General features: G+C 64.2%; 3 protein-coding genes across 3 annotated transcripts in view; all 3 read right to left on the reverse strand.

Annotated features, from left to right (window-relative positions):
• Nucleotides 1-1,521: 1,521 nt before the first annotated feature.
• On the reverse strand, nt 1,522-3,123 carry LSCM1_05837 (uncharacterized protein; the record flags this gene model as incomplete). The annotated part of the gene is made up of 1 exon (XM_067323275.1): nt 1,522-3,123. The coding sequence occupies one exon, from the start codon at nt 3,121-3,123 to the stop codon at nt 1,522-1,524; it is 1,602 nt and encodes a 533-aa protein (XP_067180226.1).
• Nucleotides 3,124-3,687: 564 nt separating this feature from the next.
• LSCM1_05838 (uncharacterized protein) lies at nt 3,688-4,476 on the reverse strand (the record flags this gene model as incomplete). The annotated part of the gene is made up of 1 exon (XM_067323276.1): nt 3,688-4,476. One exon carries the CDS (start codon nt 4,474-4,476, stop codon nt 3,688-3,690), a length of 789 nt encoding a protein of 262 aa, XP_067180227.1.
• Nucleotides 4,477-6,529: 2,053 nt separating this feature from the next.
• The window catches only part of LSCM1_05839 (uncharacterized protein), a gene marked incomplete at both ends in the record, with an annotated part of 5,571 nt that continues 891 nt past the window's right edge, over nt 6,530-11,209 (reverse strand). The window contains one exon of the mRNA XM_067323277.1: nt 6,530-11,209. This exon is cut by the window's right edge and continues 891 nt beyond it. Within this exon, the coding sequence (XP_067180228.1) occupies nt 6,530-11,209 (4,680 nt within the window).

Genomic DNA, 11,209 nt, shown 5'->3' on the forward strand with positions numbered 1-11,209 from the left:
GTTGCTTCTGATGTTCGAGTCGTTGGTCCCGTAGGCTGAACCCTCATCTCAGCGTCCCTTCGAAGCCACCTGACGGCAGCCGTGAGCTGGGACGCCGGAGGCCTACTCGCCAGTTGGATAGGGATGCCAGCCCCCTTCTGCTGAAGGCGTTTCACTAGGGCAGAGAGGGCAGAAGCAGTTGACCCAAGGGGGCCCAATGCTGTAGTATTGCTGGCAGATCACGCCTTCAACCTCGGCAGCCACACGTCGCGGACGCCGGGGCCCTCTGGGTAGAGGCTAACGAATCCTTCCGTGGGTGGGTTCTCTCCCGCACGCACAACGCCTCCTTGGGATCCGTTGATCGTCAGCGCGGCGTTCCGAGGCTGCCCACCCCACACCCCAACCCCCTATCCCAGAAGAAAAGGTTCCCTCAGGCAAAGCAGCAGCGGCGGCACCATTCGCGGCCTCTATTCTCTTCACAGGGCCTTCGCTTCGCCGGCGGCTGCACAGACTTTTGGGAGAGGAGCCTTGGGGGTCGTGAGGTTCAACGAAGCCCACCTTGTCGACAGGCGTCGATGGGGGGGGGGGGGGGAAGGGAAGAGAAGTGGGGAGGGGGGGGGGCTTCCAGCACGGCAGTGCACCACTTTTACCTCTTCACGGCCGTCTGCATCTCGGGAGAGGCGCCACTGAAAGCGCCCGCTTTCATGCGGAATGCCTCGAGGCTTGAGTGTATCCTTGGAAGCGCGGGGACGACGGAAGGCCCTGCAAGGCGGAGGGAGCAGCTTCACGCGTCAGTGCAGTGCCGCCATACGAAGTGGAGAGCGGAGGAGATCGGGGGAGGGGCAGGGCAAAAAAACGAGGCGAGGAGAGGAGGTCCAACGCATGTGAAGCTTACACGAGGCACTGCTATGTGCGCACAGAACGCATTCCTGCGAGAGAGAGGGGGAGTGAGTGAGTGAGAGGGAATGATTGATCGCAGAGGCGCCCTGTGAAGGGAGGGTGGAAGGTAAGGGGTGCAACCTCCACACAGTCCAATCCCTCAGCCGTCTCTCTTGGTTTTATCGCTCCGCTTGACCCTCCTCGGCAGTCGTTGGGGAGGAGCGGCATGCCGTTTCGCGACCGCTCTGCTAACCCTGCATTCGCAAACGTCGCGGTCCTCTTCCTGTCGTCGAAATCACTCCCTCCTGCATGCCTTCACGCTGCCTTGCTCACCCTTACGCGGTTACACCAACGAGTTCCGGCGCGCACGCTTCAGTCCCCCGATGCTAATCGAGTGAAGTTCTGTGCGGGTGATCATGTGCGGGCGGTGGTGCACAGATGGATAGATAGAGTTTAGCTCATGCGGTCGTGCTCAGTGTTTTTCTTCTCTTTCGCATTGCCCAACGCCCGTGCGATCGCCCACCCCTTGTCTGTACCTCAGCGTCACATCAATTCTATGGCACATCGTCAAGACCAGCTGTTGGCGCAGCCGCCAAACAGCCGCGTGCGTGAAGGTCTGGGCATGTGGCTGTGTGGAGGGATGTGGGTGCGCTGCGGGAGACACTAGCCGTGATACGAAGGGAGAAAGCGAATGGTGCCGTCCGCCTCCACCGCTGCCACAAGGGAGCCGCTCCTGCACCCCGTGAAGGATGCCATATCAACTACCTCCATCGCCGCTACACCGACGGGGATCAGCGAGATGGCGCCGTCCCGCAGCCCGCACCGGCACAGCAGCAGGTGGCTTGTCTCGGTCTGGATCCACAGACGACGACGGCTGCACTCGATGCGGGTGACACGGCCACCCACGCCGCGGTACAGCCCGGTGGAGATCATCGAGACAACCTCGACACCGATGAAGGGGCTGATGCGCGCAAGCAGGACGCCCTCGAGCCCGGCGGTGCTCATGAAGTATAGGGAGGGCCCAAGGCCGGTGGCACGCACGACACAGTCCACCGGAGCTGGCGTCGGCACGACACACGACTGGAACGTCGCGGCTGAGGAGGCGGCGGACGTGGACGTGGGTAGGGATCGGATGCGCACCAGCGCCAGGGATCCGTGCTCACACACGCTGCACAGAAGGAACAGGTCATCGTCGTCGAACAACACCTGGCCTAGCCCCCCGTCGACAGAGGGGACGACAACGGTACCACAAGCCTGCGGCTGAAAGGGGGGATGGCTTAATTGAAGAAGAAAGAGGCGCGTGTCGGCAACACTTGCGCAGGCAAGGATGCTCGCGTCTCGGTGCGCGAACGCGCCGGCGGTGACGGTGAAGCCGCGGCAGGTGGGGTAAAATAAGGCGCGTGCCGCCGCATCCGCGTTCACGAGTGCCCTCAGTGCGGGCCACGGTGCCTCCGCGGCGCCGTCTGAGGAGCCGGCCAGCAACCTCCACAGCAGCACACCGCCGTAACACCCCACCGCCAGAACATCGCGCGACTGCGGCTTCCACTGCAGCCAGCTTACCCGCACCTGGAAGGCATGAGTCAGCACGCACATCACCCGTCCTTCGCCCACGTCGTGCACGACGACACGCGCCGAGCCGTCGGCGCCGCCCTCCTCCACCGCCACGGCAAGCCACATGTGCAGGGGATGAAAGCTCAGCCCCGTCACACGCTCGGGCCCATCACGGCGGGACCGCCGCGCCAACAGTAGTCGCTCTCCAGCCGGCAGGGCGGCAGGAAAGGCGCTGCGAAGACTCGGTAGCGCAAACGACACCGTCTTGATGAGACAGTGGAGGAGATGTGGAATAAGGTGCGGAGCCGACGCGCACAACCGGTGAAGCCAAGGGCGACGTCGATGGCAAGCGCGCGGGCGTGTGTCTGTCGCAGTCGCAAGCGACGACCACCGCCTTGCCTCCGTCTCGCCTCGGCTGTGCACCGAAGATGACGTGAGGAGAGCGGCCCCGTCTGTGGCCAACGGCGAGGCCGAGTTGATGGCCTGCGTAGCCCCACTGCTGTTGCTACCGTCGCTCATGTCACACGCTGCACCCCACGTCACGACGCCATCGTTGGCGCACCGCAGCGGTGGATACACCGCACCGCCGAGCGCGGTGTAGGAGCTGAGGTCACGGAAGCCAAACAGCCGCCCGGCCTTTTCACCCAGCACCCCGGCATCTTCTACGAGTGCCTGCGGATCCTCCAAGAGGAGCTCACGCAACGGCTCAAACATCTCAGTGTTACTCTAAATATTTCCTGTAACGTATTGGCGTAGGAGTGGTCAACGCATGAGCGAGTCATATATGGTACGCGAGTGAGTGAGAGGTGGAGAAGGGCGGGAACGAGGGAGAGAGGGCTGTTGAGCACATGCAGACGTAAGAGAGCGCGCAGACCTGCGCGCTGTAAGATCCGTCCGCAGAGTGAGACGGAGAAGGCAGGGCGTTCCACCGCAGTGCGTCATGCCAACTACAGCACCCCTATGAAGGGGATGCTGAGAGGGAGAGAGAAAGAGAGGGAAGGGAGCGGGTGTCTGTACAGCGAGGCGGCGCAGCCTGTGCATCCAGCGTGCTGCCGCCGCGTTGCGCAGACGAGTCTGGAGGTGTATGCGGGAATGCGTGCAAACTTTCCTTTCCGACCACGATGACGAGGAAGCACCGAGTGGTCGTTACGCTGGCGCTGTCTCACGTTGGATATGTGAGCGGGTGCCAGCGCACGGCGGTGCGGCTACAGCCCACTTTGCTTAACCCCTTATCAAACGAAAGAAGGCGGCGCGCCCTCGCGAAAGAGAGGGGGAAGACTACTTCGGCCTTCCGCTACCCTTCTTGCCGCCGCCGCCTGCGGCGTTGTTCTTGCTGCTGCCTCCGCCGTTGCCACCCTTGCCTCTTCCACCACCACCACCAGACCCCTTGCCCTTTCCTACCGCATCCAGTCCAAGCAACTCGGCCATCGCCGCCTCCCGCTCCTTGGCAGCCTTGTCGCTGCACCTCTTGCCATTCTTGTCCCCGCCACGTCCGACGGCAGCCGGTGATGACGCGCCAGCTGCGGCCGGGTAAGCCTCCATCTCGCCCGGCACCAGCTTGCGGATGAGCCGCTTGTGATCGTCGACATAGGAGCCGGGGTTCGCCTGGCGAAAAAAGCTCTTCATGTGGTACGCGTCCTCCTCGTCCATGTAGTACTTCTCCTCCACGCCAACGCAGCGAAAGCCGAGGGTGTCCTGATAGAGGTGCAGCGCCGCGTCATTCGTCTTGCGCACATGCAAAGAGCAATAGTGGGCGCCATACTCGGCGTCCATCTCCTTCATCGTCGCCCGCATCACTCGCGACGCGATACCGAGCTTGCGGTGCGACCGCAGCACGGCCAGCGAGGTGATGTGGCCGTGCTTCTTGTCCGCCACCTCCTCCTCGTCCATCTTACCCAGAACGTAGCCGACGGTGTTGCGGTTGTAATCCTGCTGCACGTAGAGGAGCTGCGGCCATGACAGGAGATGGTAGTAATAGTAGCGCAGGTTGTAATTCTCAGGAAGACAGCGGAGGTTGCTGTGCTGCATCTCGTACATGTCCTCCATAGTCGCTCGACGGAGCTGCATGATGGCGACGAATGTGGCGCGGGCGTTCGTGCGGAAAAAAGATGTGCTCGTGTGGGAGGGGGAAAGGGACTGTGGCGCGGGCGATGACCAATGCGAGCGCACTGGCCGTGTGCGACGGAAACAGAGATAAGCGTAAGCAAAGTTGTCGCAAAGAGAGAAAGAAGGGGGGAAGAGGGGCAGCGAACGCTGTCGCTCACGCGCACACCTGCGGCAGCACGCAGTTCTGTCGCGGTGTCATGAGCAGGTGCACCCAGCACCCGCTCCTACACACCCACCTGCATCTCTTGCGCCGGTGCTCAGCCAGCGTGGCCGGTCAAGTGCCGATGAAGCGCAGCACGGCCCCACCCTCTTGCGACAGCCGTTTAGAGATTCAAGAAGAATGGCACAATCAGCAGCAACAGCAGTGGCACGATCGCCAACCGGACCACCGGCCGCCGCTATCGCGCGAGGCGACCGATACTTTGCCCACAACTCCTATGTGTGGGCCCTTTCGCTAGGCACACACCTCTATACGCTGAGGAGCCGGCGCTTCTGCCTCCCCCTCCCCCTCACGCCACCACAGTGAAATGCGGCACCGTCCGTCTACGCTGGATGCTGCGCTACAGAAATAACGAAGCGTGGTTGCCGTTGGGGCAGCCAAAACCTCAGAGGAAAGTCGCTGAATTCGCTTCCTCCTCTCGGCGAATCCACCGCGCCATACACCCACTGCAACCGCAGTCTGTCTTCCTCTATTCACACCGCGGCGGAATCGGCGCCGTGCGGGCAAGTGTGCGCGGGATTCCCTCATCCAGGCCGGTCGCGCTCAGCGTCCCCCTCGGGGGCGGAAGCCATGAGGCCTGGTGCGCGGGTCATTAGGAGCGATGTTGAGGATGTCGAAGACCAGTTGCCATCTTCAAGGCACACACAGCTGGCGTCCGCTTCTGCGGCGCGAACATTTCTTCAAATCGCCCAGCGCGGCGGCGGTCCGCTTTCATGCGCAGCGGCCAGAGGCGAATCCAAACGAGAGGAGCCTGTGACGGGCCGGCGGCGCCGACGCATAGGCGCTTGTGCGCGCGCGTGCACCCCCATACCTGGCCGCCCGCCCTCCTCCGCCCGGCGAGGGGCCCGTGCTGAGCCCCACAAACAGCGGCGCCCACGCCCACGCCTGGCCCCGCCCGCCTCAGCCCCACCGCCGCATTCCCAAGACGGCGGCGGCAAGCCACAGGCGCGGCACCGCCCCGACGTCTTCGCGTGCTGCGCGATCTGCCGGCAGCAAGGGGGCTGAAGGAATGGGAGAATTCGGCGCTGCCGTGCCTGCTGGCACTGCTGTCCGCAAGGGTGGAGGGCAGCCCCCGCCCAGTTTAGCGCCCCCCCCCACTGAGAGGGCACGCATGCGGCAGCGCGGCTTGTCATGCGTCCCTGCCCACGTGGGTTCCCCAAAGGGTGTGGGACCCTCTGCGACGAAGGCGCGGGGCAGAGCAGTTATTTGCCGAGCCCCGCGCTCGGCGAGTCCACCGCGACGGTGTCAATCAGGCGGCCCTGGGCGCCCCCATGCGAACCCAGCTGTCGCGAATCCTTTTTGGTGTTGGCGAGCGCGGGCGCGACGGTCGTGCGGCAACCGCGTGACTCAGCGGGAAGCGGCCGGGTCTGGGCTGAACCCCCTCAGCGCCCTTGTAAAAGCGCCGCGGTGCGCTAAGCCATGCGGGCGCGGGCGCGGCGCGTTCGGGCCGCGCCCATCTCGGGGCTTCATTGGCGCCCAGTTGCCGAGGGGGTAAGGCAAATCCACGGGCAATGATCAGCGCAGCCGGTGGTCTGGAAGCCGGGTGGCTGCGGCTGGCGCCTGTTTTCTACACCGCCAAGCGGCTGCCACGAGATGATTCGCTTCCCCAGCTCGCAAAGGTTTCCAGTCAGTCTCACAGAAGTTATTCCACGCGCGCTCACCACCGAAGCCGTGCGGCAGCAGTAGGGGGTGGGAAGGGAGGGGGCAGCAAGCCCCTCTTTGCCCTGATGTATGAGAAGCGCAGCCTTTGGCGAGGCGCTGCGCGGACGCCATCTATTCAAGCGAGAATACTTTTCATGGGAGCGACGGATCGAGCAGCCGCGGGGACATGGTGAGGCGCAGCCCCTCTAACGGTATCGTTGGATGGTAGCAGCAGTTGCCCCGTGTGCTGCTCACCCAGGCGTCGCCGTCCCTGTCCGCCTGTGATGCGTCGCGCTTGCGTATCTGAAAAGGGCTTTGCAGCCGCGGCAGGTCGCCGAGTACACCACCGCCTCGAATGCACAGCGGCTGCGCGAGCTCTTCCGCGTGGCACAGCAGAAGATGGCGTTCAATCAAAAACTGCAGCACCGCCGACAGCGCCCGTTGACTCACGACACCGCTCGCCAGTAATCGCGCCTCTAAATCCGCGTGGCGGACCCCTGGTACACGAAGGATGTAGCGGTAGACGGTGTGCACGACAAGATGCCACATATACGAGTGCCAGCTGCCGTCCACGTGGTGAAAGATGCTGGGGTACGGCATCAGGCCACCCCCATCATCACCGCTGCGGCTGCCATCGTGGAGTGGACTGATGGGCGAAAATAATACGAAAGCGCCGCCACTGAGAGCCTCACGGCACGCCTCGACAGCGCGCTGCTCTACCGCAGTCGGAGGGCCGTCAATCGGCAGATCCTGCAGGTACGGCGGGTCGCCATAATTGCGGATAGTGCGAGCCGGGTACAGCTGGCGGGTCGTTTCAGCCTCTGCGCGGGCCGCCAAAACGCTATCCACGCTGTCGTCGCTGCTTTCGCCTGTCCTGTCCATGTCCTCACCGCTTGATGCCTCGCTGCGACCTTTTTCTTCGGGCACGCGCCTCCGCTTGTGATGCCGACGGCCGCGTTGTCCAGAGAGGGTGTCGCCCATCACAGCGGTGTCGTCGATGTGCGCGCCCTCTGCGCTCCCAGTGCGCTGCCGCCGCAGAAGCCTTTCGCATGCGACGGCTTCTGCCGGCCACGCCAACTGTGGCAAGGGAAGCCGTGTCATTTTTTCTCGCACCGCGTTCGGCGCCATGGACATGCACGCTTGATCCATCGAAGGCTGATGAAGGAGCTCCAGGGGCAATGGCGGTGTGCGCAGCGAGGGCGCCTGCGGACCCACTGTAAGAAGTGCGTTCAGCTCCGCATGTCCCCAGAGCATCATAGGGCTTTCGCGGCCCCCCGCAACTGACCCGCCCGCGGCATCTGCCTCCAGCGCCCACTGGTGCAGCACAGCCGTGTTGGCGCACGGGCGTGGTGCTGTGCGCAGTGCGCTGAGCGGCAGAACGTACGGGCTCTGCGCGAGCGACAACTGCGGTACCCGACTGTTCTGCTGTCGCGACCGACGGAACACTGGCAGCCGCTGCAGAAATGCGCGCGCGCGCGACACCAGCGATGGTGCGTTGAGCGCCGTCAAGAGGGACCGCGCGACGCCAGCGCGGTAGTGGGCCTGGTCGCTGAAGAGAATCATGCGCAGTATGTCTGCGACCACCTCGAAGCCAGCCTCCAGCAGCGGTGATGAGGACGGCGGCGTCGAGGGAGGGGACAAGCGCGTCCCTAGTGCTTGCGAAGACGACGGAGGCAAGGCGCTTCCCGATTGTGCGGATGCGCAACCGGCGGAGGCAGCAGCGGCTTCTGCCACTGCCTGTGGTGCGTATACGCTTTCTACCGCCTCCTGAAGCACCTCTGTGGACGAGGCGCGCCGCCGTTGACGCGCTCTGTGGACGGCGTTCGTGCTCCGCACCGCGCGCAGCGTTTCTGCAAGCACCGCCATGTGCGTTGTCGACGCACTCATGAGTCGATTGTACGCATTCCCACACTGTCCAGCGTTCGTCAGATTGAACTCCGTCGGGATCGATGCGCCGCCGTATCCGCCGCCACGGAAGGGGCACAGAGGCATCTCGCTGGCCACCACGCCCCTGTGCCGCCGCGCCATCACGGCCGGCAACGTCGCTGGGACAGAGAAGAGTGGGTGGTGTGAGAGATGCACGCTGCGGCCGCGCAGCACGAGACGCACCACCTCTTCGACACGCGTGACGGGCGTGAAGTGACGGAATGCGGCCTCCAAAGCCTCCGCCACAGTAAGGCCACAAATCTCCGTGCGGGGGGCTTTGCGGGGACGCTGCAGCGCAACGTGACGGCCATCGACTGCCGCCCTTGCGGTTGGGGAGGACGCGCCCACCCTCCCATCGACAGGGCTGCGACGCCCGCGCGCAAGTTGGGGCGCAGAGAAGGTGCTGCTTCGGTTAGATAAGCCCTGAAGCTCTGTGCCATGTCTCACTGCACCGGCGGTGACGTCGCCGAGGCTGGTGCTCCGCCGTGACTCTAGCGATAGTCCACCGCTTTGGTACAACTGCGCTGCCAGAATGCTTGGGTCCTGCCGCAGCACCTTGGAGAGCGCCACCACTTGCACCACGGCAGCATTCGACTCTAGTGCCAGGAGGTGCGACGTAAGCCTGCACGGCGGCCGTCCTAAGGCGCTCCAGAACGGGAGCCAGTAGCGCATGCACGCGTAAAGCGACGCAGCAGCGGTAGGCGGAGCAGACATGAAGTGGTGCGTGTAGCCGTTCACGGTGCACTGCGGCTCTAGAGTGTAGGTGACGTCATCGCATGCCTCGGGTGAGAGGAAGCTGTTGAAGCCGCCCTGCGCTGAGCAGATGAGGTGACGGTCGTGCAGCCCTTGCAGGCATGCGAAGAGCATCTGCGTTCCCCGCTGCATGCACCATCCATACACGCTAGGTGGGAGATCACGGAGAGGCGTGGACCAGCCGCATACGCAATCGGCTCTGCCGAGCACACGCCCGAGGTCAGCCTGAGGAAGGCCCACAACGACGACGAAGGTGCTAAGGGTCATGCGGGCGTACATCTCCCGCACACGCACGCCTTCTGCACCTGCTGCCAGGCACGATGCCGCACCGTTGGCCGGGTAGCGGTAGTGCTGATACCAAAGCTCAAGGTGAAGCCGAGACATGCGCTGTACCAAGCTCCGCGCGTAGCCGTTGCGCACCGCCATGACACGATTCACCGCCTTTGTTGCAGCGGGATGCACCTCGGCAAGGCGCTCACCCAAGGTGGATCGACGGGCGCCATCCGCCACAGCCGGGAGGCTCTGCAGCACTATGGCCGAGGGAATCGACTTGCCGCTCGCCGCAGACGGCGGCATTGGCTGCCCCGCGCCCCGCCCCGAAGGCTCAGCAGCGGCTGCAGCCTCAGCATCCAGCACAGCGCGCTTTGCTGTATCGCTGAGCGTAGCAGAGCGTGTCTCTCCCTCCACGGGCGCCAAGACCACCAGCCCCACGTGCCTCCTTCCGCGCTGGGCCACGGCAGTCGTGTGGACGTACTCGAGGCGACGCAGGAACGGCAGGACGCGGCGGTTCAGGGTGGAGACGTCGATGCTCTGCATGAGCCGCGGCACCGACGCCGCGTGGTGCGGCGTAGCCCGCACAAGCACGTCCAGCACTGTGTTGACTGAGTAGGCGGAGAGGCCTTTGGGAAGACGCGGATCACTGGGTTCGAAGTGAAGCGTGCGAGGCAGCGGCACCGGCGCCGTGGCGACTGCGGCATCAGTACTGGTATGGTGTGAGCCGCCATGCTCATCTCCCCTCACTACACTAGCAGCAGTCACCGCAGTGGGGCACCGATTTTGCATCGACGGCACCGTCGGGGGCCGCGGCCCGTACACGAGTGTGAGCACCTTGGTGTGCCGCAGCAGCAGATATTGCGTCACCAACGTGCCACGCACCTTCGCGTACCTTTCGAGGAAGGCACCGAGGGTCTTGCTGCGCTGCTTGTACGGCACGTGAAATCGTAGACGAGGCACTGCAGCTGTGAGTGACAGCGGCCGTCGCTCCGCTTCGTGGGCAGCCTGCAGCTCTAGTGCTTGGTTGGCCTCCACACGAAGAACAGCAACCGCCTCCGACTGCTGGCGCCGAGTTGACGGGTGCGAAAGCAGCGCCTCGGCATGTCCTTGAGCATCCTCCTCCTCTTCCTCATAGTCATCCTCGCCGCTGGCGCTGTCTCTGGCCCCATGCCCCTCATGCTCCTCCAGATCGAGCTCCTCGGCTGCTCCTCCGCCATCAGGCTCGCGGTCTGCCCGCAAGATCACAGGCGCGGTCACGAGCTGACTCCACACCGCAGCCTCATCTTTGCTGGTGGCGTCGTCGCCATGGCCGTCCTCTGCATCGCCGTCGCCCCTACCGCTGCCGCGCGGGTGCGAAGTGCAAGACTGTGGCACTGTCTCTTCATCACCGCTCTCTTCAGCACCAGCGGGTGCGTGTGCGCACGGCCTCGCGGGGGCAGAGGAGGGCGCTGACGGAGAGGCGGCCGTTACCTGCCGCACAAGGTCCTCAGAAGGGATGACTAAGCGAAGCCCACGCACGTGGCCGCGCAGCTTGACAGAGGCGACGACAATGCGGAGACCGGCCACGCCCATAAGGCGCCGTAAATGCATCCGCTCAGTCCTCGAGAAGTCCTCCCAGCGGGTGAGACGGAGACCGTGCGCAGAGAGGATGGAGTGTACAGCGTCCTGCATGAGCAGTCGGCGCTCAGGAGACTGCTGGACGAGCTGGCGCACCATCTGCAGGTCGAACGTCACGCCAGGGAACGAGGAATCCTCTCGGCGCTTGCGGGCGTAGTAGTGATCGAGGGGGTAGTTACGACGACAGCAGCGGTGTTGTTGCAGCGACGGCGTAGATGCCGCTGATGTCGTTGCACTGAGGCCGCCAACACCACCGCTGGTGCA

The sequence above is a fragment of the Leishmania martiniquensis genome, chromosome 13, assembly GCF_017916325.1.
Source record: "Leishmania martiniquensis isolate LSCM1 chromosome 13, whole genome shotgun sequence".
Classification (NCBI taxonomy): domain Eukaryota; phylum Euglenozoa; class Kinetoplastea; order Trypanosomatida; family Trypanosomatidae; genus Leishmania; species Leishmania martiniquensis.